Below are 27,704 nucleotides of genomic sequence, written 5' to 3' on the forward strand. Positions count from 1 at the left end.
CAAATTTTGAGTTCAAAACAATTTCAAAATACTAAATATTACTTTTTCATTGAAGCATTCGATTTAAGTCTAACCTACAAGTACACAATGATTGCACAATGTGTCATCATCATACAGTAGAGAACTTTTTCTGATGTAAGCTGATGGCAACGATACTAGATATCTTACGATATTACATACAGAAGCTGAGAGAGCATTTTCTTACAAGTCAACTTTTTACTTGTCAACTTTTGGGTTGAATTTTGTTGAAAAAGCTCATGTCAAGAATCTTACCAGGGAAAACTGCAGCACACAAGAGTTAGAATATATGACTGTAACAGTTACAGTAACATTCTAAAGATTCATAAATGTCTTCTATGATGAATTTCAATTACTTATATCATGTGGCTTACATTTTTATTTGATGTGCATGTAGCAAAGGAATGTTGTGGAATGCTGTGACACCTTCCCAAGTGGTTGTCATATTATGCATGTGTGTTGTATGTTATATTACAGTTTAAATGACTCCTTTGATGCCGTTGTTTTTGCATGATTCAGGTATCACCTGGCACCGGCATGGTGAACAGGAAGGGAAAATATGGCCGCCGCACCGGCAACACTCTCCGCATGGGCTGCGTGGCACGCAAGAAGTACAAGAACTACCGCGCAGAGTTCGGCATCTACGTGGGCTTCTCTGGCCCTGCTAGAATCACAGCGGAGGAGGGACAGAGCGTCCTTGATGACTTCTCCTGCTTTGTAGATGACGGGGAAATCTCTCAACCGCTCTGTACTTCACAATGGAGAAGGCAATGGCAGTGGCGGAACATGCGGTTTGGTTCCTACGATGTGTTCCATTCGATGAACAAGCACAAGAGATGGGAGCTCCCCGCCCTTCTCAAAGACAGCGTGTCGGATTTGGAAACTCACGCGGGTTCCGACTACAGGGTCCAGGTGGTCGAGCGGGAGCTGGTGACCGCGGTAACGGGCAAGAACCGGAGCAAAGCCGACGTCATATCTGTCACGGACAGCAAGGTGTCTATTCCGCAGAAAAAGAGCAAGCGTCAACATGCCTATGCAACTGATCTGATCGCAAACACAAAGCCTAGAAAGCAGGGAAGAAGGGAGAGGAGGAGACTTGGAATATATGAAGAGGAGGAAGAGCATGATGTCATAGATGACCTTCCCATCCTGAAATACGAGTGCTGCTACCCCAGAGATACCCAGGTCTATCCTTGGTACAACGAAAAGCAGTGCAACCAGTATCACTGCTCTGGCAAACGTAAGTCTTTTGCAGTTTCTTGTTTCTTTGTATATCCATAATCAAATCTTTCACCTTTCAAATCTATAAAAATTCTAGAAGTGGAAAAATTCATAGGAGGAGACTAAAATTTTTGACAGGTAGTTGCAGCTGTATATGATTGATTTCTATGTAACTGTCTAGCGTCATGTGTCCTGTACTGTCTACATGTATGTTGTAAAAAGGAGGAAGACTTTGGTTTAATCTATGATATTACTTATTGTTCCACAGAAGAAAGGCCTCGTACAAAGACTTTGAAGAAGACCAAGCATCAGCGAGACAAGAAGTCCAGCCACTGGCATGGCTGCTACAGCAGGGCAGACTTTCACAAGCTTGGTACGTTCTTCGAAGGTACGGAAGACTCTGAAGCAGAGAGCGAAACTGAGGAGCCTTTCGAAGCACGTCGGGACCTGCCTTCGACTGGAGAAGTGTTGGCTGCTCTCCTTGACACAACGTTAACAGACACTGCTAGAAGGAAGCAGCCGTGTACGGAACGCATCTTCGAGAAAGGCTTCAGCGTTCCCAAGATGGCCTCCTCTGCTCCCATCTCCTTACATCCCAAAGGCAGTGCAATTGTTTGTTCACAGATAACTTCTGACATTACAGACAATGACACTACTGAAGAGGATGACACTACAACAGAGTCCCATCACAAAGATGACGCAGAGGTTCTTGAAGTTTATGAAGAGAAGCCGTCAGTTCAAGTGTTCCTCACCACGGACAGTCTGAAGCCTGGTGAACTTGAAGCCGTGGGCGGGGCGGGGTACCAGGAGGGCCGGTGTGTTCCCAGGGTACTTAGGCTGGACTTGAGTGATCTTGTCAGGAGTCAGGCGAGAGAGGGAAGGAACAGGACGGCAGCATTTACAGCTCAACTGCTGTTGGAAGTTGGTGAAGAAATCAGCATTGTGGATGGGAATGGACAGACTGAGGAATGCTGCAATACCAGGTGAATTAAGTCATAATAATAAATTTTTGTTGCATAAAAAACAATCAACTACTTATTTACTACTACAAGAAATCATTCAAAAGATGAAAAATGACCAAAGATGGAACATAAATCTCAAAGGAAACCCAAGCAATATTAGGGCCCGAAAACGGGATTTTGAAAGTCAATTTATTTAGTCATTTCTATACGTGATTAGTTCAAACAACACTATCACAATGAATAGCAACGTCCATGATGAAAAATACGACGTTGAAAATCGTGGCCGGAGTTTTTGTATGCTCGTGAAACTAAGGGGATCATCGTACAGCACTATTTTGCGTGATTTTAAATTCCTAAAAGCATGAAGCTATTACGCTAATGTGCTAAACAATGTTAGTAAATGTCACTACCTTAAAGATTTCAGCATTTTTTTCATTTCCATTTTTTTGCCCTAATATTGCTTTGGTTGCCTTTAATGTTTACTAAATTGTATACTAAATTGTTTACTAAATTTCTGAGCGAATTGTATCACATTTTTTCCCTCAGACTCAGCCTTTTGACCAATGGAGAAGATGCTGTAGACTGTGACAGTTGGGGGAAATCCTGTGAAGGCAGAGTCGCCATGACTGTTGGGGACATTGTTGACCAAACTGTCGGCTTCCTTTCTGGTCAACTCAGCAACAGGTCAGTGTCATCTCTGCCAGTCAAAGCAGCTGTATTTCTATTTGTGTTTGTTGTTTTGTTTGTTTGTTGGTCATTATCTTGAATTTGTAGATATCATTATGAGTGATTTTTATGGTTTGTTTGAAAAAAGATCTGGATCTGGATTTTGAAAGAATTCTTCTCCAAGACAAGAGATTTTACCCCAAGTGTTTTCCTTCAAGATGCATGTAAATCCTACAAAAAAGAATAACATTGGGAAAATTATGCTTCAGTGTAGTTTGTACTTTCATTTACTTTTACTTGTAACAGTATTCCTTGCAAGTTCCTCAAAGCAAAGGAAAAACTTCAAATTTACAGTACTAACTTCCCAGTATCAGGTTGCCAATGTTGCGATACATTGATCTGTAAAAAACTTTGTATTTCAGGCCAAGTCAGAAGGTCAACCAAGTACACAAGAAGCGGAGAAGCCACTCCCTGAAAGTCATCTCGGAAATCTGCAAAGTCAAGACCAGATCAATGCTACCTGCCGAGGCAGTTGTGTCTAGGAAGGTAAGAGTTGTCAATCATCTTTCATAAAGGGGACTATTAGTCAGGCATGAACCAATATCTCCAACACAAAACGGAATCCATAGCTGCACAAGGTAACAGTTACTCAAGCAACTAGATAATACTTGAAAGCGGCCATGCGTTTTAGACAGCATCCACTACTTTTTGTCAGTGACTGGACGAACATCTGGATTTACCAGCTTTTAACCCAAAATTCAGAGTTGATATGTTGAAGGCAAATCTAAGATGGTTCAACAAAAGAAGTTAAGACAAGGTTATATGCTAATAAGGCAATCAGCTCCTATTGTTTGAGTAGCTAAAAACACCATAGAAGTAATGTTTGCGGCCCATACAAACCTGTCAGTGGCAGCTATTTATGTAAAGAAGACAGGCAATATTTCCATGAAACAATTACTTTTCATTTTAACTGTTGAAGACTAAACCTCAAGGTACTGTAAATGCAGAATGTTCGCGGTGGTTTTATGTTGACTTCGCAGTTTTCACGGCGACCGTTTCACCGCGATCTTAACACCACCACGAACATTTTTGTCCGATACCAGCAGTTTGTGACTAAGCGCTGCTGGGGCGAACTTAAAACCACCGCAAACACTCCATTTTCGTCTTAGCGCAAAATAAAAATCACGCAAACTTAAATGCATTAATTTTACAGTAATGTAAAGAAGACAGACAATATTTCCATGAAACAATTACCAAGTTATTTTTCATTTTAACTGTTGAAGATTAAATCTCGAGGTAAATGTTCAATTCATGCAAAGCTTTAGGCTGATGAAAGGAGAAAGATGACCACCTTTTGATGCCTTTTCATTTCAGAAGCAGAAAGAAAAGGAGCAGAAAGACACTTCCCAGAATGCAAAGCGTCCAACCACCTGTGGGATCTGCTGGTCTGACATCTGTGCCGGAGATATCCCATCAGCCTTTGCTCTACAGGGCTGCCTACACTGGTTCTGCAGGGATTGCTGGGAAAATCACGTGGTAACGAAAGTGAAGCAAGGATTGACAGACATCACTTGCCCTGTACGTACCTATAAATGCAAACATAGTATTAAAGGCACCCAGAGAATTCTATGAGGCTTGAAAACTGGAAATATTCTACTTGCTGTAATCTTAATGAAATTGACATTTGCGTGCAGATTTCTTATCAAAAGTGCTCAAATGTGGCACAAAAATAAGCTACATTGTGATCTTTTAGTTTCACGCGCCTATTGTAAACAGACTGATACCATAGCCCCGCCCACCTCCGTCAAAATGTAGAAATGCAAAATTAAAACATACAAATGCAAATATTTGACGGACATGCAGTCACTCTCTCATTGTTCAAACCGCTAATTGTGATGGACAATCAGGATCCGTCTATTAGGGCGTTGGATTTTCTATCAGTTCTCACCACACAATGGCATCGTATCTTTGCTCCTTAAATGTCGATTTGTAATGGTAATAATATTGTTATTGGAACTTACTATGTGTAGGAATGACTAGAAATTGGAGTTTTTTTATTCAAGTTTCAAGCCTCATAAGATGCTCTGGATGCCTTTAAGGCCATGTTGATTTGATTATATGGATGACCTCCTCTGGGAACCCCAAAACTGATGCGAGCGTGCAAATAAAAAAAATAGTTTTCAAACAAAAATCAATGCCTTCATTATTAAATCTACGCGGTCAGGAGGGTTGAACAAATGACTAAACACACAGAGAATGGTATACCAAATAATGGGTTATTCATTTTTTGTTTTTTCACATTCTTCTTCTTTGAATTTGGCATTCTGAACATTAGTATCCATTTTCCGAAATATCTTTTTGCAATTTACGGCATGTATCTACCCATTTCATAGCTGTTTTGCACAATTTACAGTATGGTAGAAAACTTTTTTTCTTTGGAAATGGACGAAAATTGATGTATGTGTGGATATCATCCGTATAATCAAATCAACATGGCCTAAACGCTGAAACTTAATTGCTTATAGATTGGTAACCTCCATTAACATTAGGAGCATTTGATTTGCAAACTGTCAAACTGGCTTTTCCATTTGATATACATACCCTTCTTGCCACCTGTCCACCTCTTCAAGGCTAGACTTGTGTTTTGACTGGAAGCACTAACGACTTTGAGCTTGTAAACTGATAATGATTTATTTACTTAAGCCTGTCCTGTTACCATGATGTACTCTTCTTTTGTCAGTAGTTAATTGAACTGATGGGCTCCATTAAAAATCAATTTGTGGAAACTGAACGGACCACCCATTTGTTTAAGAGATGAAATTTAAAAAAAAATTATGATCAGATAAACTTTGCATTAGCGTTCAGTACATACTGTCTTGCTATTTTTAACACAAGTAATAATTTGTGTAGATGAAGTACAATTTCCTCTGCTTGTGTGGTCGACTCATAAACTTTTAAGATTTACCATATGAGCAGCTGTGGGATTTCGTTTAGGTCCCTCTCAAGTGTTGTCGCCTTGAAACACTGAAACCACTTAATTTTACAAGCCGATCCCCGCGCAAAGTTTGCCGTTGTTTAATAGGAAGTGGGGGAAGTTTTGCTTACGTTGCTCATGTTTGCAGGAGTGCGAGTGTTCGGAGGTCGTGGATGACACCGCCCTGATGGTACTGTTGCCGGCGAGACTGTACCGCCGGTACGAGAGAAGGGTCCGTAACGTTACGGTTGATTCTAACAACGGTCTACACTGGTGCAGGGATCCTAAGTGTGGAAGAGTGGTCTCGGTCGCATTTGCTGGTAAGCAGAGATTTTACCTTCGTATTCAATACATACAATAAAAATCACCCGGATGGAGGCCTGGCGAATCTCTGTCTCGTATCAGCCATACGGTGATTTACACCATTCACCCGGACGGGCTCCCTTGGAAATCAGTTACATAGTTAACTGAAGGGACCACCCTAAAGATTATTAATAATAAATATAATAATAATGAAGAAGTGCACAATGAAAAAGTCTGTGTTTTCAGACTTTTAGCTTTAAAAATCCACCAGTCAAACCTACAGTGTTAAAACCCTTTTTCATCTGGATATTCAATCAAAGTTACCCACAAGCTGCACAAGGTTGTAAAAGATAATGTACACATGTCCAAGTGATACGACAGGAAACAAGGCTGGTGTCATGCCCAAAACACCTGGCGCAGTTCCAGCCGCGTACAGCTGGCGGCCCACCTGAGGCACCTCACACCCCCGCACCTGTCAACACCTGCGTAAACACCCTCTTAGCCGCCCTGACCCCAGCAGGAACTTACCTCACTGGTCCCCCCATGTGGTACAGGTCTCAGGCGCAGCGCTTGTCAGCACTTGAACTTGAATGGTTCCACAGGCCCTGGGACCTGTCCTGGCCACTCAAACACAATTTTATGAATGGCATCTCTTTTTTTTTTTTTTTTCTACTTTGCTTTTGGACAGACAAGGACGAAGTGGCTCTGAACTCAAGTTTTTCATAACTTATTTCAACAGTGTCACATACAGAGAACAATATACCCGTTTCTACACCTGGGTGGAGTGATGAAAAGTCGTGTAAAGTGCCTTTTCCAAGGGCACAACATCGGTGGCATCGGAACCGCTGGGTTCTGGTCCGAACACCCTGCCGTTACGCCACACGACCCCACGGCATCTCTTTGTGCAGTGAGTTCGCCCTACCACATGAAAAATTGTATCAAGGACGCTTGCACCTGTAAAAATTGCCACAGATCAAAAACTTGCTGCGTGCTACAATGAGAAGCATGTGTAGTAGGTTCAGTTAAAAAATTCTTCAAACATCATTTGGTGTATAGCTTATAGGGAGATGCCCCTCTAAATTCTATAGCCCTTGGGCCACACATGCAGTTGTTCAAACCTACAGCAGGAACCAAATCCACTGAATATGTACTACAGTAGTCAAATTTGTGCAGAATGATATTTGGATTTTAAAAGACAGAGATAGATGGTTGTAAAATGAAAGAGTTTATGATTTTTTTCTTACAATCTTGCATACTATTTGGTGCATACTACGTGGCATTGTGTGGCGCAATTAGTAGCGACGGTGTTTTGCCCACAACCGAGAGGTCCATGGTTCGATACCACCGATACGCCCCGTTCGTTGTGCCCCTGGGAAAGGCACTTAACACGACTTTCCCCACTTCACTCAGGTGTAAATGAGTACCTAGCTTCGGTTAGGGACGTCCCTCCAATAGGATGTTAAATGGAGGTTTGAGGAGAGCCACACCTCGGGCATGTTAAAGAACCCACCGCACTCATCGAAAAGAGTAGTGGTCCTTCCCGTTCAAAACATACAGTCCTATGGCCGCACATGGGGCAATTGTCGTATTGAGGTCACCTGCACACCAAATGGCAGCCGCTACACCGACCCTTGCGATTCAGCTCCACCAATTGTGTGCTCCTCGCAATTCAGCCCCTGGCTGCGAAGTATTGGGCCTACCTAATAATAATAAAATAAAAAATATTGAACTTTGTGGTTCTCATATGATGTTATACAGAGAATGATATTTGCGTGGCCTAATGGAGAATGTGTGTTCTGTCCAGGCGAGGTCGGTGACCCCGTGCCGGTGAGGTGTGGGTGTGGATCCATGTGGTGCACCTCCTGTAGGGCGGAGCCACACTGGCCTGCTACCTGTCAGCAAGCTCAGGAACACCTGCAGGAACTCAAGGACAGTAAGTGTCTTCCTGTCTATAATAGCTTCTTCTTCTTCTTCTTCTCTCTGTTGAAGCTACCATCTTCATCTTTGTAATGATGATATACTACTACGAGTCATAGATAGATTAGATGTAGTTATCATATTTGTCAACAATTAGCAATAGCTCAACTCCCATGTGCATAAGTTGCCATACATTGTACCAGTTACAATTATCACACAATAAAGTTCTTCTTCTTCTTCTATATCTTAATGGTGGATAACGGTATTCTATAAAAAGTCAGTGCAGACATGGTGTCCGAAACAAATGTCTAAACACAAAATTCAAGACAGATTATCAATCGCTCAGGGTTTTTTTTCTTTAAATTTTATACTAGTACCTTTTTTTAGCCAGGCAACTTTTTTAAGGTTGAAAAAAGATCATTAGGTTATTGAAGCTTTGAAGGCATGCAGAAAATAAAGGACAGTAAGTGTCTTCCTGTCTATAATAGCTTCTACTTATCTCTGTTGAGGCTACTGCCTCCATCTTTGTGAAGATGATATACTAAATTGAATACAATGTGACAATCTAAATGTTGGATACCAGTATTCTATGAAAAGTCAGTGTAGACATGGTGTCCGAAACAAATGTCTGAACACAAAATTCAATACAGATAATCAATGGCACAGGTTGTTTTTTCTCATGAACCTTTTTTTTTGGTCAGGCAAATTTTTTAAGGTTGAAAAAAGATCATTAATCATAAAATCATCCAAAAATTATAGGAAGATCATGAAATAACTTTTTTGGGTCAGCCAAGAAAATACATGGATGTTCAGTGAATTCTTAAGGTTGAAAAAAGATCCTTTAGTTAGCTTTTAAGGCAATTGCACTGTAAACTCAGCATCTTTGCAATCTGCTTTAAGAAAAGATGTTTGCCTTATATTTAGAAATTGAAGAAATAATGACTTGCAACTTCCAACCGCAGTCCCCACAAGTTGTGTGTTTTTTCACATAATTCATACCAAAAATCTTGAGACATACTTTGTAATTGTGGAATGTTCACAAAGTTTTCAGACAAGACAGGATCCTGGAAGCAGGAACCAAAAATATGGGGACAGGAAGCCTTAAAGCCCCTTCATGTGTTTGACGGCAACCCTTACCCACAACATGACTTTGTATATACTTAACCTACTGTATTTTGTACACAGAAAGCCATTGAAAAATGCATCTCTCTCTCTTTTCTCAAGGAAACCCCTTGGGTCTTTTGGAGGAAGCGACATACACGGCGATGACAAAGAAGTGTCCGTCTTTTAATCACCCAATGAAAAAAATGCTTAACCTGTTGTGTTTTGTCTCTTTTTCTTTTCTTAAGGAAACCCCTTGGGTCTTTTGAAGGAAGAGACATATACGGCGATGACAAAGAAGTGTCCATCTTGTAATCACCCAATGGAAAAAAATGGAGGCTGTCCTCACATGAGCTGTATCTGTGGCACTAGTTTCTGCTGGACGTGTGGACAGGAGTACCAGTTGCACTACAAAAACGGATCGTTCTCATGCCCAAAGAAGCCATACCAACTTGAGGTAATATATTATGATTGTGAAGCAATGTCTGTTGTGACCGTAAAGTTAGCAGATTATTCAGCGTAGGAAAATCTTTCCTAAGAAATAGTGGGTGATTCTGTTTGGAAGGAAGAAGTTGTCCTTTGGAAAAGCAGGATAACTTTCTTTCCTATTGTAGACACTACTGGGCATTGTTATTTTGATTTTCATGTTGGATTTATGATAGGGTATTCAAAGAAGCTCTATCATAAACTAAAAAGAAACTCCAAATATCCTAGTATTCAAAGAGTTTTAGTTGAACTGTACATAGTGTAAAATTTAATGCATTAAGTTTCGCAGAGTTTTTATTTCTCAGTAAGAAGAAAAATACTTTTTTTTTCGCTGTGTTTTAAGTTTGCAGTTGACAAACATGGTTGAAACAGTTCAAAAGTAAAGTGTACAATTACAAATTAAATACATATTTGTTGTGTTATGATTTTGTGGTAAGAGGTCACAGTGAAAATTAGGAAAATAGATCCACTGCAAATATTTCAAGATTTGCAGTACTGTAAGGAAGTTTGTCAACAAGTTTTAAACTGCCCAGTATCCACCATTGCTTTCCGGAATTACAGGAACTCCCTAATGCTGGGTGATTTTGCTTTAGATCTGTTTGTGATCATGATGTTTTGTTGTGCTTGTTTCCCAGGAAATAGAGATCGACAACCTGCAAGTGAAGAACATGTCGCTCTACCAGCAGAGGTGGTACAAGGCTTCCCTGGAGCACAGGAAGGCCCGGGGGCTGACAAGGCTGGTGCAGACATACAAACAAGCCTGCAAACTGGCCAGGAAAATGGTATGTACCATTTTTTCGTTTCGTTTCAAGGCATCCTCATTTGAGGTACATTGGGGAAAATGACGATTAGACAATATTAGTTTTGAAATGATATGATTAACAGACACAGAGTGCAACAGGGCAAGACATTGTAAAAAGAAAGACACAATGACAAACAAGAATTTAAGCCAGCCACTACTGCCAATATTTCAAACCTAAAAGACTAATAATTTGATAAGTTATCTGACAAAATATACGGACAAGGAACATCTTTTTTCGTTTCAAGGCATCCTCATTTGAGGTGAAGCATGATGCTTTTTCAAGTAGCTAGCTAGTGGTTACAAGTGCAATGTGGCTTCGCTACGGCTCGCGTTTTTTGCCAAGCACACCGGGTCAGCCCTACTCTTCTCGATAAGTGTGTTGGGTTCTTTTACGTGCAGAGGTTTAACGCTTGAGACTAATGCCTGAAGCTCCCTCATACACGGGGCCGCCAGCTTTACGTCACCATCCACCAAATGACGAATGCAATCCCTTACAACATGTCCGAGCTGGAGTCGACCCCTAAAAGGGGAAATGTTCGCAGAGGTTTTATGTTTGCGGTTTGCTCAGTGACGTTTTCACTGCAAACTTGAAACCACCGAAAATCGCTGTGAGAATTGTTTGTTCTGTGTTGTGAATGTTACGCGCTACTTTTGTTTCGACTGGAAACTGTAAATCACTGCAAAAACTACATTTTCTCCCTACCAGAAACTTAAATCCCTGTGAATTGTAAGCCTATTGCAGTACAAGGTTTTATCTTGTATGATTTTCACTGATAGAATCAGAAGTTTAGAATGAGGATCTTTAAAAAAAAGTATCATAATTGTTTTAAGAATTTTCAAAATCTTTGAAGCGATTTACAAAATGAAAAAGCTACTTTCTAGATTTTGAAAATGACTTTCCAAATTTTGCGTAATTAGTATTTGATTAAGTTGTGTTTTTTGTATTCACAGGTGCTCTATACAGATGTCCAACTCTTCTATAGACTAGTGGAAGGGAACCATGAACACACCTCTGACAACCTCCTGTCAACATACATGGAACTGACAGAGGGCGCTGCTGACATGGTCATGCAGGTAAACTATGGTCATGTTCAAAAACAGTACTAGTAACTGTGACTTGAAACTGGATGTATGTAAACTGGACTTATGTAAGTGTAAGTGTAAGGGTGAACTACTAAACTACTCTATGCACAGGTGAAGCAAGAACAGATGATAAGTGCAGTACAGTGCTGTAGTGCTAGGGGGAGTCATTGAACTGCTAATTATCAGGTGGTGACATTGAGGCTAAAAATAAACCTGTTGTGTTATCATTTATCACAACAGTGACTAGAAACTCGATGTATGTAAGTGTAAGTGTAAGGGTGAGCTACTAAACTACTCTATACACAGGTGAAGCAAAAACAGATTATAAGTGCAGTACAACACTGTATTGCTAGGGGGAGCCCTTGCACTGCTCATTATCAGATGGTGCCATTGAGGCTGCAAAGTAAACCTGTTGTGTTATCATTTATTAGATGCATCTGGCAGCAGAGTTCACAGCTGTCCTTGTGAGTAACACCACCAGGAGAGTCAGAAGAAACTCCATCTTGAATCTGTGGAGAAAAATGACATTCATTCAGGACTCCATTACCAGGGTGAGTTCATAGATCCTGTGTGTGTGTATGCAGCCCACAGACAGTATACTATATTATACATACACAATCAACACTCATTAACGCAATTAGCAATCATTAAAGGATAATATTTATGACTCATCTAAAATGAATTTTGTGCAATAGATGATTCTGAATCAAGGGATTCTTGAATCAAAGTTCAAAGGCACCCAGAGCATTTTATGAGGCTCTAAAACTGAAAATATTCTAGTTGCTGTAATCTTTATGAAATTGACGTCTAAAATTGCCACTGTTTACCACATTTGCATGATAAATCATATAAAAAATAAGCTACACAATGATCTCTATCATTTCACGCGCCTAGTGTTATGGACTGATCACATAACCCCACCCACCTCTGTCAAAACGTAGAAATGCAAAATAAAAACATAAAGATGCAAATATTTGACAGACATGCAGTCATTCTTTCTTTGGTCAAACCGCTAATTGTGATGGACAGTCAGCATCAGTCTATTAGCGCTTGCATTTTGTATCAGTTCTCACCACACATCAACATCGCATCTTTGCTCATTGAATATCGATATGTAATGGTATAGTGTTATTGAAATTTACTATGTGTAGGAATGACTAGAAATTGGAGTTGCAAGCCTCATAGAATGCTCTGGATGCCTTTAAATGCAAATTGCCAACACAAAAATTGGACTTACCGGTACCCAAATTGTAGAATGATCAGCTCCAGTTTTTGTCAAGGAATGAGCAATCCACTGCTTCTATGATGTCACGTTATGCAGATAGAACATGTGACTCCGTGAGCAATGGATCATATTTTGTAGAAATCCTTTTCATCCTTGTAGATGAAAATGATTTAGCTAAATGTGCAGTTATGTCAGATTAGAAGTTATAGCTGGTAATTATGTTTTATGATTGTCTAAAGTATACCAAAGGATTGTATGTTGATAACATGTTTGCTAAAAATGTAATTTTTATTTTTTTCCTCAGATTTTGGAGGAAGAGAAGCCCAGGGAGTGTCCTTCTGCAGTTCAGGAGAAGCTGGAGCATCTGTTGCATGCTGGGAAGGAATGTTTGCGGACTCTTCACAGACTCACCGTGAAGAAGAATTAAATTGTATCTTGACAATCAGAAGTGTAGAAATGTTCGCATTTTGCTGATTGTATAGATCTAAAGGGTTAGGGTTTGAACCCTGCTTAGCACTGTTGTGAGGGGTTGCATCTCACATGGGGATGTAAAAGTCTGTTCCTTGTATCATATATCAGCAATATTTTTGTCTCTTAGAACAAAGGAAAAAGAGTGACTTTGATAGGGATTTTATTCTCACACGCAATTTGCAAGTGTCAAATTTCTGGAAAACGTGGAGACAATGATACCCTGTATATGAAAAACTTGTAGCTGCTGTACATTGTATCTGTATCTCTTTATCAAAGCATACAATATACTGTATCTGTGAATTGAAATGACAAGAACTGTACGTAAACAAATAAATAATCAACGTCCTACAAAAGTGTGTGTACATTATCAACATCATCATCTTGTTCAATATGAGATGTTTGCAATGTCATACTATTTTTACAAAGCCAAATTTTACGCCGTCACACTTCTAGAATCTCCATATCCTAATTCCTTACGAGTTGCGCAGTGACATTTCTTTCATGTGTAGTCATATGCAAAATACACATCCAATCATGCATATGCATCTCGATCATTTTGTTTCTATGTACGCAGACATGCGCACAATATTGCCCGGTACGTTGATGAAGGTTAGACATCCAGGTAATAAGATACGCCAAAAATAGTTACTCAAGCAACTGGATAAAATTTTGAAAAAGTTTCTAAATCTTATCGAGGACCTTGATTTTATCCAGTTGCTTGAGTAACTATTTTTGGCACAGCCCAGTTCGCTTTGAGCTAGATTTTGGGCATGTTGCAAACGCCGTTTCGGAATAAAGATGATGTAGCCAAAGATGTTAGTTGTCGTTTTCCTCTTCTCTCAGTATCATTACTTTCATCCCATTTATACCAAACTAAATACAACAAGCTACCTGCATACCAAATATCATGGAAATCCAACGTTCCTCTGTTCAGTTATTCTCCTTAGAAGATTTTCACAATAATGCCCCTGTATTTCCAGGACAAGCTGCTAGGAGGGCCAAACCTACACCACTTCTTCATTACGTCACAAGCTATCTGCCACCAAAAAATCAAGACCATGGCATGTTCAGGTCAAAAGATAGAGAAAAAAAATCAAGTTCTGTTGCAGCACCAAGGTCACATACCAGGGGTCCCAAAATTGACCCTGAATTTTGGCTTCACAACACCCGCCCACATACCAAATTTCATCGTAATCCATCCAGAGGTTCTTGAGTTATGCTGCTTTCAGTAGTCCGGAAACACACACAGACAGACACACAGACACACCCAAAACTATATCTCCATTTTTCATGGAGATAATAAAAATACCAACTGATGTACCAATGGAAAAGAATGATATGATAGGTTATCATTGGCTTAGGATAGTTGCCATCTATAGATATGATACTGTTGTTAAAGAAAAAAAAATTGCAAATGTACAATGGTTTTTATAGAAATGGAGGTTACTGTTCCTTTTACAATGTAAATCCAATTAAAAGAATGTCTCACATATTTCTTGGTTACCGACAATTGACCACACAAGTTGATATGATATTGTTCGAAAGTTAATGCCTTTCATTAATTCAAAACTATTATCACACATATAAGAATTAGGCCACAGCAAGTAAATTTTATGGATGACATCCTCCGAAGACTCCAAAATTAATGAGATAGGGCGAAAAAAAAACAAGGCGGGCCAAAAAAACCAAGATACCTATATTTTCAAATTTTGAGATCATAAATCTTGTTAAACAAGAATTGAGGCGACGAGATATGATATCATGACCAACAGGTCTTTTATTCCTCTATTCAACCAATGAGGTTTCATATATGATATAAAAACTCCTTGATTCAACAATAAACACGTCCTCACAGACGCCCGAAATCAGCCACTGCTGCCTGGGTGGTCTTGTATTGCCTGTTGCAATGTGAATAAAATAAAAATAAAATAAACATGTCCTTGTAGATGTGTATACATCTCAATAGACTATAACTACAACAAATGGAGAAAAGTGCTTGTTGTACCATCATCTGAAGCAACTACACTGGGTATTCATATTCGATGAAACACCTTGTGTATGCAGCTCAATTAACTAGAACCCCCTCCCCATTATTTATATAATGTCCTTGCTAGAACAAATTCAGAAAACAGCTTGTCATACCATCATTGGCAGGAACTAAACTGGGTATTCATATGCAATGAAACACCTTAGGCTGTCAACGTTTACAACATATTTGCCATTTTTTGGCATGTTGACCACCGTCGGAAGGCAATGAAATTTCTTGTTTTTTATTTCGAAATCAAGCAAAAATTAATGAGCGCGCTGATGTCATCCATAAAAATTACTTGCTGTGGCCTTAATAGAAAAAAAAACAATTTCATTGGTCATAAGTAACGATAGCAGGAAAAAATTCTTTTATTTTATTTTCTGATGCTTTTCGTTTGTTAAAAGAGAGTTGAAACAAATAAAACCCGTTTTAATTGTAAGATTTGGTAGAAACCGAAGAAATGGGCTTTAAATTCAAGATATTTCCCGCCAATTCGGTTAAAGGTCAAGTATTTCTCCTGACGTCATAGCATGCCGCTCTCTGATTGGTCGAGGACATCTTACGACGCAAGAGATTTTTCATTAGTCTGCTGCGCGCTTGAGAGGCAAGACTTGAAATATCTTCTTCTCGTCTGTCAACTGTCAAACTTCACAGGTAAGACGTCCAACCTATGTCTTCTTTATCTTTCTTTTGTTGTACGTATGAAATTTGTGTCTTGTCAGCTCTTTCTCGGAAGAGCTAGTGATTATTTTTGTCTATGGGTGCGGTAGAAAAACCATTGTGAACTGAGAGAAATAAATGAAAGGGGGAGGGGGGCGCCCCCGTTTGCGATCGATTAATTTTTTTGGCGTATAACTCGGAGAATTTGACGTTTTGCCAGTCTTAAAATACCACCATGACTTCAAAATCCAGCTGGACCATTCTATTACTAGTCTTGACAACGTGTAGAAGGATTATGTGATCGTGTATTTGACTAGTCTGTCGATTTTTCGATGATAAGTTGGAAAAAATTATCGACCATTTTGACCACTTCCCCCCAAAAGAGAAAGTCATCAACGTAGAACGTAGAACCGGTTTGTTTCGGTTCCTGTTTAGTGGTCGCGATGATGTAACTGTACTGTTGGGTGAGAGATGGTTAGAATTCGTTGTAGTTTTGTTGAGGATGTCCTGTCTTTATTGATTCCTTGTAAATGATGTTATGAGTATTATTGTCTCGTCATCACTTGGTGTATAAATATGGCCCCCGGCCTTAATTGTTATTAGGAGAATTAAGGTTACAGAGATAAGAAAACATCAGCAGCTATTCTTGCAAGCTGTTCCATGACATAGATAGAATTAAGGCCTTATGTTTTCAATTTGGGCACAATTTTTGCTTTCCAACAAAATATATTCAGTTGCCGTATTTCATAATTTTTATTTACTGACCCGGCTACCCGACTAGACAGTCAATTATTAGGGACAGCAGGAAAGAATTTATATCATTATTTTTTTGACAGGTTAAAATCAGAACAGACCCGTCCTCTTATCAATAAGTGTGATAGGTTCTTTAACTTGCGTAAGGTGTGACTCTCCTCAAACACGAGACCTCCATTTTACGTAATTTTCATTCTATGATTTATTGGTTTGACTGACCTGGCTACCCGACTAGACATGTAGTCAATCATTAGGGACCGTATGAAAGAATAGATATCATAATTTTTTACAGCTTTAAACTAGAACAGGCCCCTAATCTTTTTGATAGGTGTGGTGGGTTCTTTAACTTGCATAAGGTGCGGCTCTCCTCATACACGGAACCTCCATTTTACTTCCTTTTCATTCTATAATTTATTGGTACGACTGTCTTGGCTATTCATCTTGACACAGGCAATTATTAAACAATTTAAAGGGCCAGCCTTACTGTTAGAAAGAATGGATAATATTATTTTTGGACATTTCAAAACCAGAACAGACCCTTAATCTTATCGATAAGTGTGGTGGGTTCTTTGACTTCCATAACACAGGACCTCCATTTTACTTCCTTTTTATTCTATGATTTATTGGTTCGACTAACATGGGTATTAATCTAGACACAGGCAATTATTAAGGGCTTGCCTTACAGTTAGAAAGAATGGATATTATTATTATTTTTAGACAGCTCAAAACCAGAACAAAACCTGCTCTTATTGATAAATGTGGTGGGTTCTTTAACTTGCATGAGGTGCGACTGTCCTCAAAGTACACATGGGACCTCCATTTCTCCAAGTTCCTATATAACTGAAGCTATATGCATATGTATTCATGTTTTCTGTCTAATCTGATGGTTTACAGTGGATTAAGATTGTGAGATTTGTAACTGTTGATAGCAGAATGGCACTTTCGTGTTGGGATTGGGTCACAAACGTTACCATATTGTACCTGAGTCAGTTTGAACCAGAAAACCTATGGGTTTCATGTTTGGGAATGTTTTTTTATCTTTGCCTTGTATTGTTGTGGTAAGACAGGATCATTAATATGTATACAGTACATATGGTGAGAGGAAAGGGATAGATTGGTTTGTTTTCACACGTCTTTGTTTGCCATGGGGCGTGTGACTACATGTGTTAGGAATGCTTAACATGCTTGTGCATGATACGACAGTTGTCTTCTTTGATAAGAAAAGGGGAGGGATTTGAAACAATCACAGATTTGACAAATATTAACCTTTTCATACTTTTTTTTTAGAATGAAATTTAAGACATGTATCCTAATTTCTTTGCCGGCCTGGATGCCATCCTACTAGTATGGGAGCCAAAGGAAACTAAATAGAATGGCACCCTGGCTATTTCTTTACAGGGAAAAGATTATATAACTTATTAACTGGAAACAAGACAGTATATTTGTCTGAGAATAAGTTTTAAGACACGTGTCCTCTTAACAGAAAATTATGATATAACTGGGAACAAGACAGTGTATTTGACTCTGAGAATAAGTTTTCAGACACATGTCCTTTTCTTACAAGGAAAGATATACAATGTAACTGGTAACAAGAAGACTTGTTGATACCGTTAGTTGTCTAAGAATAAGATCATAAAGATGTCCCCTTTCTTTACAGTGAAAGATGATATAACTGGAAGCAAGACAGCACCGCAAGAAGTCTGACTCCGTCTGAGGAACAAGTCCTCAGCTTAGTGTTCTACCCAAGTCTATTGGCGCCTTACACTTACAGTCAAACTTCAAGATGGATACAGATGAAATCCAAGTACACGAAACGACTCCGCTGTCCGCCGTGGAAGAGATCGAACTCTGTCCAGTCGAGGAGCCCGAGACCAGTATAAACGCACACCAGGTGATTCTACAGCAACAAGACGACGACGAAGACGATACCACCAGCTGCAGCGAAGTCGCTGCCCCAGTCTGCCAACACCTTAAACACCTTGTGATCAACAGGGACATACCCATCCCTACGGGAGACATAGAGGAAGACGTCGTCGCTCCTCTAGCCACGCCCGAAGACCTCTCGTCTTTATCCTCTGTTTCGCTACAGTCCTTGTCTGATTCTGATTCTAAGGACGCGTTCTCTGAGTCTAAGAGTTCTGTCGTCGAGTCTGCAAAGTCCGAAGAAGAATTCTTAGAAGATCAAGAAGAAGAGGAGGAGGAACCAGGTGAGGAGTCGACTCTTCTTACTGAAGATCAAAGGGAAGAAAGTGAAAGTGATGAGAAGATTGAAGAACAGGAAGAGGAAGATGAAGAAGAAGAAGATGGTGCAAGGGGAGGTGACGGAGAGACACATCAAGCTCTTAATCCCATCATCATCGTGAAGACTCCGAGAAGGATCCTGAGGTGTCCGCTCTGCGAAGCTGAGGTAGGTGTTGTACAGGTCCTGTAAAATGATATATATTCTCATTTCTTCTTTATCATTATTCAGCAACAGAGCAACCCATTACTGTAAATGCGGAAATGTTTGCGGGGATTTGATTTCGCGGTAGGGAGAAAATGGAGTGTTCTGTATGATCTGTATAGCCGATATACATGTAACCGCCCTTCGGCGTAACATACCAGCGTAACACACCAGCGTAACACACCAGCTCGTTTTTTTCGTAGTGGTTTTGACAGTGGTTTTCGCAGTGATATTTAGAAAAACTAGTGTCCTGATACATTTCAGTTTTACGTGTTTTTTTGTCGGATTGCTTCTGCCGAAATCTTAACCAAGAAGAGAGAATCCGTAAACCTACTGACCCTAAATTTTTTTCAGGACCAGAAACACAGCATTGATTTTCATTGGCCTTAGTTACTGACATGAAGTTAATGATAGTCTCAATTATGTAGACGCTGCTTTCCAAATGAAAAGCTGTCAAACTAGCTGTCTCGGATCTAGGTACAGCACATCAGTCACACTTTTCCTGTACGAAATGTCCTTCAAACGTTCATACCTGGTAATTAAAATTTGCCTACTCTACAATAACCTCGTCACATCTGCTGATTTCGTGCGTTATTCCAGGGCGTTCGGAATTGGTTTCCTATAACTACACTCCAAAGCCGTTACCAGCATTGTAAATAACATACTGCCCCAAGGTGAAAAACATATTAAATACATAAATTTTTATTGGGTCAGCTCTCAATGGTTTAGCTCTCATTCTCTTTTGAATGTGTTGCAGTATAAGTTAATAAGGCATTGAAAAATTGTGTATGAAATATGATTTACTTACGCTGTAAAGGAACTAGGGGATCGCAAGGTCATGCACGTATAGATCAGTATAGATAATATGGAACGTCAGATGACAAATAAGATTATCATTATAAGAAAGGACAACTGTTTCTAGGGCATTATGATTGGGTAAACTATTCGCGATGTTGGCAGTCTCAAATTGGAGATGTAAAAGATTAGATTTTTGATCCTATTTCATAGTTTGCAGGGTTTATATTTCAAACATTGATAATTTATTGCAGCCAAGGCATAGGGTCAAACATAACCAGAATTACTGGCACAGAAAATATGTAGTAACTGAATGTATAGATATTATATGAGACTTTGATAAACATTGCTACTAGGTGCACACACTATATACTCCCTTGAGTTTTAAAGGCAACCCAAGCAATATTAGGGTCCGAAAATCTGGGTTTGAAAGTCAATTTATTTAGTCATTTCTATACAGTTCAAACAGCACTATCACAATGTGTCGCAACGTCTATGATGCAAAAATACGACTTTGTTGTAATGTGAGAACTTACTGAAAATTGTTCCCCGGGGGTTTTATAGGGTCGCGAAACTAAGTGGATCATGATATGGCATGTTTTTGCACGGTTTTAAATGCTTAAAGTATGAAGTTATTACACAAATGTGCTTGTTAGTTAATGTCACCACAATAAAGATTTCAGCATTTCCATTTTTGTCCCTAAAATTGCTTTGGTTGCCTTTAAATCAAAGAATTTCGAGAAATAGTCCTATGCTAAAGCGAGGCTGACGTGTACATGTATTTTTTAATTTCCAAACTGCACTAATTAGATGTTAAAACGCAGAAGCAGTGTTACCAATCAATTGCAATTAACCTTTAGCACACCGAAGTAGCCGTTTGGCACCCGATTCCCTGTTGGGAGTTAGGCAGCAGGGAGAAATATAGTTGTTGATTAAACAGCAGCTTTGAAAATATAGACAAGTTAACCTGACATTGTTTTTTTTCTGTTGGACCCGAGTTTTGTGCTATTTTTGGTCTACCAATATTCATGTTATGTCTAAAACTTATTAAAGGCAACCAAAGCAATATTAGGGCCCAAAGATGGAAATAAAAAAAATGCTGAAATCTTTAGGGTAGTGACATTTACTAACATTGTTTAGCATATTTGCCCAATAACTTCATACTTTGAGCAAAAACCGTGCAAAATTGTGCCGTACGATGATTCCCTTAGTTTTGCGAGCCTACAAAGACTCCAGTCACGATTTTCAGTGAGTTCTCACATCACAACAACGTCATATTTTTGCATCATGGACGTTGCTATACATTGTGGTATTGTTGTTTGAACTAATCATGTATAGAAATGACTAAATAAATTGACTTTCAAAATCCGATTTTTGGGCCCTAATATTCCTTAGGATAGTAACTCATTTCTAAATGTCAGAGGCAGCCTTTTCTCCATAGTCTTGCTTTCGTCCATATGTATATGTCTTGTTGCTAGCTAGTATCTGTGGCTTGCTTTTGTATCAGGACTGGAAGCTGAATCTTTTCATAGATCACAAAAAAAAAAAAATTGTACAGGATTGCAAGTTTCATCAAGGACCATCCACTGCGCAAGCCGTTTTTCTGTATTTTGTGTGTGTGTGTGACACGATTATACGCTTCTAGTCCTGAATACAATGTCATGTCCAATGTCATGGCCAGCTTTTGGGTGTGTGCAGCATCTTAAACTCTCCCCCCCCTTTTGTGGCAGGCGCTAGAGGCCATGGCAAGACAAGGGAGAATAGTTCTACACGCAGACCTGCAAAATGGCGCTGGGGACCCCGGACTACAAAATGAACTAGTTCTTAGAATGGTACTGGCCTGCATGCGTTCTTTTTGTCCATTTTAAAAAAAAAAGTTGCAAGTCTCAGGAAATCTTTGATATCTTCTTGTGAGAAAAAAAAGATGCTGCTTTTCCGTTTCAGAAAATGGACATTTGGTTTGCAGGGCTCGAAATTCATTTTTGGAAGTAGGTGCACTGGTGCGCCCAACCAACAAAATTACAGGTGCACAGAAAGAATTTGGGTGCACCAGACAAAATAAAGTTAAATGTCAAAAAAGAAATTTCTTCCTCTCTTAAGAACTTCGATCTGTAGCTATTAAACTTCAAAACAATTAAGTACAACAAAAGGTTATATACTTACATTTCAAGAATATTCCTGTATGTAATAGTACCTTTACCCTATAGCCTACAAAAATATCTAGGTGCACCAGTGCACCCACAGTCAAAACTCAGGTGCACAGCTTCAATTTTGGGTGCACAAAGGTGCACATGCACCCACTATTTCGAGCCGTTTTGGAAATTTCCTGAGACTTAAGCTTGATTTGTAATTATCATTTCAAAAGAATGTACCAAACTCAGTAGTCATAACCTTCCTGTTCTTCAGAAATTCCATAAACGTGTATCATGTACTAATGTTGTGCTGCACAGCCTATCGCTAGACTGTCTCTCTCTTGCACGCAGGCTCACTTCTTAATGGGTTTGTAGTCCAGCCTGAGTCTGTGCCAAATGTCAACACATTTGGAGCAGACTAAACCTAAAAAAGGCTGGGCCACAGGCTAGACTTGAGTTTTGTTTTCCACCACCACCACTGCTGCATCATTACTTGTTTAGTGTCCTATCTTTCACCATCACCAATTTGATTTCTTCAAATTCTTGGTTAACAGAATTTAAAAAAAAATGCTAGATTAGAAAATCAACAGGAAAACAGAATCTCAGAGGAAAGTTTGTACTTAAGTGCACACAGTTTCAGGGGGTGAACTGGGTCAGGTGCAAGTTTTCACCCCAGCCTTCTGTTTTAATGATGTCCTCATGCTAGAATTTTAGGAAAAAAATCTGTTAACCAAGAAATTAAATTGGAGTGGCCTTGTCCGTAAATTTTGTCTGATAACTTATAAAATCAGTCTTTTAGGTTTGAAATATTGGCAGTGGTGGCTGGCTTAAATTCTTGTGTATCACCGTGTCTTTTACAATGTCTTACCCTGTTGCACTCTGTGTCTGTTAATCATAATATTATCATTTCAAAACTAATATTTGTCTAATCATCATTTTCCCCAGTGCCCCCCCCCCCATCTAACCATGGAAACTCTTTTTCATTAACCCCAAACCTGTAGAATAGCTTTAACTTTGTCATCCTTTCCTTCCAAGTTCCAGCAGAATTGTCTGTTTGATACATTCCCTGCATGCCTTGTGTGTTTGTATAATTAATAAGATAGTTCACGGTTTGAAGTGCGCATGTGCAGTGTGATGCATTGTGGTTAATATATAATAAGTTGAGGGTTCCGGTTTGGAATTTCAAGTGACCACCCCCAAAAGCAGTCCGTGAAATAAGACGCAAATCATAGGTTTTCTCAATAGTTTTGGCTTCTTATTTTTCGGTTATCACTATAGCAATGTGTAATCTTTTATATTTCCTGAAAAGCCCGATCTTTGTAGCGTTTTACGGTTGCAGAGTTTTGGTCATCTGCGAATACTCCCTGGTATCAGTGCACGATAACGGTAACCCGGTCTTGTCCCTGATTACCCGAATCATGCGTTCTATGTGCTTGAAGTTTTTGCATGGTTTCGCACCATCGGGGATTGCGGAAAACGTGTCCTCACGATTTTTTTTCATTTTTCTGAATTGCACAGACAGAATGATGACCTTTATTGCCGTGTCAGTCATTAACCTGGGAAAATCCGTCTTTTCCGTGCAGCGGCCTTGGAAGAATAAATAGCAGTTTTCGGGTGAAAAATTGCTCAGAATGATGGTTTTTACCAAAAATAACCTTTCCACAGAAAATGTCAGTTGAGCTTGTCGGGCAGTGGCAAGGCACCGGAAACATTGAATTGCCGGAAAATGATGTTTGGAGAAGCGCTAAGCGTCTTTCTGAGAACGTGTCAGATTGGCCCCGAATCGTAAAAGAAACTCTGAGCGGAGACCTGAAGGCCCTTGCAATTGGCTGTTTTTTTTTTGTATTTGTCATGTACCTTCAACTTATGATAGTTCAAAAATTGCAAGTTATACATCTTATCCAAAATGTAACACACTGCACTTGCAGTTTGAATCGTGAACTAGATTATCAACTTTACCATCCCATGGTCAACTAGTACTACATCCTCTATCCATAGATTATATGATTGAAACATTTAACCTAATTAGAAATTAACCAATCAATGAATGTCTTTTGTCCACATAGTTTCCATGTAGGTGTGGCTATTGGCAACTGCTGTACAGGTAATGCTGCACAATACTGTTTGAGAATGTCGAAGTAACTTTTTTTATATCATATTTCTTAAAGGAAAATGGAAATTCTCCTGTTTATCAGACTGGTAGGGAAGACGCCAGGCAACTAAGGGATGGCGTTTCGCAGGTAGATACTTTTTGATTCTACCTTTTCTGTCACATTATCATGATAGACTTTCTGATGTGTAGATTTTGCATATAGGTCGTAGGTTGTACATTTGTACCAGGGATCAAAATGCTGAGTGCATATATTGTGCACTTTTGTACCCAAGGTTTTGGACCGTGGGTGCACCGGTGCATCTAGATATTTGTTGGGCTACATATGTAAAGATACTATTATACACTAGTATGCAGCGTAGTCATGACATTTATGTGTCAGAAAATATTGTAAAACCTTTGTTGTTTTACTCTATCAAACCTTAGCTATAGTATTTCAGATTCAAGCACATAATAATAGAGGTCTGGGAATATTCTATGTTGTGCACCCATGTTTTTTCCTGTGAACCTAAATTGGCCGGTTAGGTGCACCTGAGTGCACCTATTCCCAGAAACAAATTTCGAACCCACTATAGAATAATTTGTAACAAGTAAATTAAGTGTTAGTGTAATGTTAGTGTTAGCAGTCAGTATGCATGAAAACATGAACTTTAATTATTTGTGGTTGTTACTTTCATGTTCTATTTGAATTTTTCTTCTTCTGTGACAAAATTTAATCTTTCTTTTTTTCAGTTTTTTGATCTTACAATTAGTTGTGCATTGAATCTTTCATTATGTCTCATCATGAAGTTACCAGCCAATCATGTAGCCTGTGGACTGTAAAAGGTGATGTGATTGGCTGATAACTTACACTGCTGGCCTTGTAAGCAAGGATGGTAACAAGTTTGGGAAATGCCTTTCCAAGTGCAAGATGATAAGTGTTTGCAGTATACTGTTAATCATGAAACTTTCGCGTTGGTTTTATATTTTGGTTTTTGCAGCGACCTCTCCACTGTAAATTCAACACAAATTTGTCTCCCTTCTATTTGACCGCAAATTTAAAACACAAAAATCTTTTCCTCTCACCACAAAATGAAACCGCCGCGAATGTAGTTAAATTAACGGTAACCTTCCTATCGCTTCTCTACATTCCCTTCCATGTTGCCGAATTATGTTATTTTCCAGGACAATGCCTCCATGTGCTCGGAAGAAATGTCTCTGTACCCAATTGACGTTCGGGTTTTTCTCGAGGACAGCATCGAGGCCCTCGCGGGAAGCATCCAATGGGTGTGTTTGCATGTGGTCGTCCAGTGGTTTTCGTGCCCGTGCCCCCCTCCCTAATTTTGGTTGTATTGTAGTAGCGGCTGTCCTATGTTACGGCTTGTAGGTGCCTGCATGGTTGTATCCTGTACTGATGACAATGTTTCGTTGTTTTCTCCAGGTAGTTGGTAGAGTGCTGGTTTTGCATGCAGCTGGTGACTGTGGCTTTCAGTTCATAATAATTCACTCCCCCTCCCAAATATTCACATTTTTTTTTGTATATGCTTGGGTTTAGTTTTTTTGTGGAAGTGGTGAAAGCGGACTTAATTTGTAGTTATGAAGATAAAATCTATATAGGACAAAATGATGTAAAGGTGTCTTAGATGTCATGTACTATGTAGAACATGAAACCAAGCCGTTGAGATGATAAGTATTAAACTGTTGCCCGTGCTTGTGGCGCTTAGAATCAATGAGAATATTTTATTTTGTTTGACTATTTGGAAATAACATCTAAATTTCTATCTTGCCAAAAGCTTTTGATTGATTTTTGATATATAATTGGAATCTTATATCCTTTTCTTTCAAATGAAAAAAAAAAAAATTCATAGTTATATATTTGTACAGCATTTTCTGAATCAATATCTGCTATAAGTTTTAAAGAAAAGTATGTCAAAATATGATACTCTACAGATTGCATGTACGCATATGTACTGTTGGTTTTTAACATGGGGAACTTGACATTTTGCATCTTCTTTTCTTTCATTGTAAAGCTAATGGGGATGTGGATGCATGTATTCTGGTGGGATTATTAGATAAAGGTATTGATAGCCTAATATCCAAACCTATAATAGCTCCCGATTCTCTTTCGTCCCTTTCTGCCGAGAGGATGAAAGAGACTTGGTAGCTATGATAAGCTTGGATTCCAGGCTGAGAAGGTGTTAAATCTTCATGTACCATAACTGCCTCATTTCAATAGCTCTCAAAAGTCTGTTATGATACCCAAACTTCTCAAGGATGGATGAAGAAGGACTGAGGGAGGAGGGTCTGTCAAATCTGGAATAATTTAAAAAAAGTTTTACCACCTGCCTCCCTCCTCCCATCCTAATTCCTTTATTCTACACTGATGGTGGCTGCCTACATCTACTTTCAGTTAGGATACTGTAAATGCTTTTAAGTTTGCGTGGTTTTTATTTCGCGCCAAGGCGAAAATGTAGTGTTTGCGGTGGTTTTAAGTTTGCGGCAGTGCTATAGTCGCATACAGCTACTAACAGTATTGGACAAAAAACCACCGCGAATATTTCTGCATTTACGGTAATCTTAAACATACAACTGGTAGTTCCAACAACGCTGCTTTAACCATGATTTTTGCTGTAATTTCCCCCACTCCAGGTCGACGAGACTGACGACGAATACGAGGGATACTGCTATCCCGTGGACCCCTTCGCCATCCAGGTCCTCCCGCTCCCTGGTTCGGACGCGGCACGCGCCTGCGCGCACTACGCCGCCAGGAAAACGCACCAGGCCATGGAGAGGACTCGTGAAGTTTATGTCCGCGGGAAAGAGCGTTGGGGGGAGGTTTATGTCAGGTCAAGGGAAAGAGTGGGGGAAGCTTACGTACACTCGAAGGAAAGGATGGGAGAGGCGGCCGTCAAGGCCAAGGATAGGATGGAGTGGGCCGTGGTCGGCACCAGGGAAACGATGGGTGAGACCATCGTCAGGAGTAAGGAGGCCATGAGGAAGACTAAAGAGGCCGTGGGGGAAACCATGAGGGAGACCAAGGAAGTGGTGGCAGAGAAGGTGGAACACTCCAAGGAGGTGATCGAGAGAGGGGTGGAGAGGACCAAGGAGATCGGCAAGAAAGTGGTGGAGGCACTGTGGAAGGTGGGTCGGTCGACTTGTTTTCAAGAGCCCACCCCTGTTGAGTGAATGGCACGTTCCATAATTGTGTAGTACAAAGAAATATTGTTACCCAATGAAGGTTAGACATCCAGGTGATAAGATGCACCATATTAAAGTTACTCAAGCAGCTGGATAGATTTTGAAAACAGTCAGATAACGTCCCCTATCTTTCGTCAGTGCCAGGAAACGTCCAACATGTGTTTAACCAAAACTAGGGATTGATATGTAAAATAGGTATTGTATGGTATTTGAGTCAGCTATTGAGTCAACTCCGTTTTTTTTAAGTACAGGAGCACATTACATATGAATTCATTCATTTGTTACCTGTTGAACCTTGAACCTGTTAGCCTGTGTTTACACAAGCTCTCGGCCGGAGGTTAATGACCCCCACTAGGGGGCTGGCAGTTACAGGACC

The 27,704-nt window shown here is 39.6% G+C and overlaps 3 protein-coding genes across 10 annotated transcripts in view; all 3 read left to right on the forward strand.

Moving 5' to 3' along the window:
* The first annotated feature begins 541 nt into the window (after window positions 1-541).
* On the forward strand, window positions 542-8,154 carry LOC136435901 (uncharacterized). Its single transcript, XM_066429613.1, has 8 exons — window positions 542-1,258; window positions 1,508-2,222; window positions 2,748-2,885; window positions 3,290-3,413; window positions 4,242-4,445; window positions 5,990-6,161; window positions 6,515-6,692; window positions 8,013-8,154. The coding sequence occupies exons 1-8, from the start codon at window positions 556-558 to the stop codon at window positions 8,152-8,154; spliced, it is 2,376 nt and encodes a 791-aa protein (XP_066285710.1). The 5' UTR covers window positions 542-555.
* Window positions 3,293-13,314, forward strand: LOC136435557 (uncharacterized). 3 transcript variants are annotated; one of them, XM_066429167.1, is made up of 9 exons: window positions 3,293-3,413; window positions 4,242-4,445; window positions 5,990-6,161; window positions 7,949-8,077; window positions 9,286-9,619; window positions 10,284-10,430; window positions 11,402-11,524; window positions 11,965-12,084; window positions 13,063-13,314. In XM_066429167.1, exons 5-9 carry the CDS (start codon window positions 9,452-9,454, stop codon window positions 13,183-13,185), a joined length of 681 nt encoding a protein of 226 aa, XP_066285264.1. In that variant the 5' UTR covers window positions 3,293-3,413; window positions 4,242-4,445; window positions 5,990-6,161; window positions 7,949-8,077; window positions 9,286-9,451; the 3' UTR covers window positions 13,186-13,314. The 3 variants fall into 3 exon arrangements, with proteins under 3 accessions (XP_066285264.1, XP_066285265.1, XP_066285266.1); XM_066429168.1 differs by having other exon boundaries at window positions 4,245-4,445; XM_066429169.1 differs by having other exon boundaries at window positions 4,248-4,445.
* Window positions 13,315-15,796: 2,482 nt separating this feature from the next.
* Window positions 15,797-27,704, forward strand: part of LOC136435558 (uncharacterized) — a 29,613-nt gene continuing 17,705 nt past the window's right edge. For 2 of the 6 annotated variants that reach the window (XM_066429170.1, XM_066429176.1), the window contains exons 1-6: window positions 15,797-15,912; window positions 18,329-19,078; window positions 21,640-21,741; window positions 24,210-24,281; window positions 25,316-25,417; window positions 26,780-27,271. In XM_066429170.1, the coding sequence (XP_066285267.1) occupies window positions 18,455-19,078; window positions 21,640-21,741; window positions 24,210-24,281; window positions 25,316-25,417; window positions 26,780-27,271 (1,392 nt within the window). In that variant the 5' untranslated portion in view covers window positions 15,797-15,912; window positions 18,329-18,454. The remainder of the gene's footprint in view (window positions 15,913-18,328; window positions 19,079-21,639; window positions 21,742-24,209; window positions 24,282-25,315; window positions 25,418-26,779; window positions 27,272-27,704) is intronic. The other 4 variants (XM_066429171.1, XM_066429172.1, XM_066429173.1 and 1 more) reach the window with 4 other exon arrangements.

Source organism: Branchiostoma lanceolatum, chromosome 5 (genome assembly GCF_035083965.1).
Source record: "Branchiostoma lanceolatum isolate klBraLanc5 chromosome 5, klBraLanc5.hap2, whole genome shotgun sequence".
Lineage (NCBI taxonomy): Eukaryota > Metazoa > Chordata > Leptocardii > Amphioxiformes > Branchiostomatidae > Branchiostoma > Branchiostoma lanceolatum.

Bases quoted from the DNA above. Each gene is read 5' to 3' on its own strand.
- LOC136435901 (XM_066429613.1), top strand. From the start codon at position 556: ATGGTGAACAGGAAGGGAAAATATGGCCGCCGCACCGGCAACACTCTC. The intron at 2,223-2,747 runs GTGAATTAAGTC...TTTTTCCCTCAG, and splicing joins GAGGAATGCTGCAATACCAG to ACTCAGCCTTTTGACCAATG. The intron at 4,446-5,989 runs GTACGTACCTAT...TCATGTTTGCAG, and splicing joins TGACAGACATCACTTGCCCT to GAGTGCGAGTGTTCGGAGGT.
- LOC136435557 (XM_066429167.1), top strand. From the start codon at position 9,452: ATGACAAAGAAGTGTCCATCTTGTAATCACCCAATGGAAAAAAATGGA. The intron at 10,431-11,401 runs GTATGTACCATT...TTGTATTCACAG, and splicing joins GCAAACTGGCCAGGAAAATG to GTGCTCTATACAGATGTCCA. The intron at 12,085-13,062 runs GTGAGTTCATAG...TTTTTTCCTCAG, and splicing joins TTCAGGACTCCATTACCAGG to ATTTTGGAGGAAGAGAAGCC.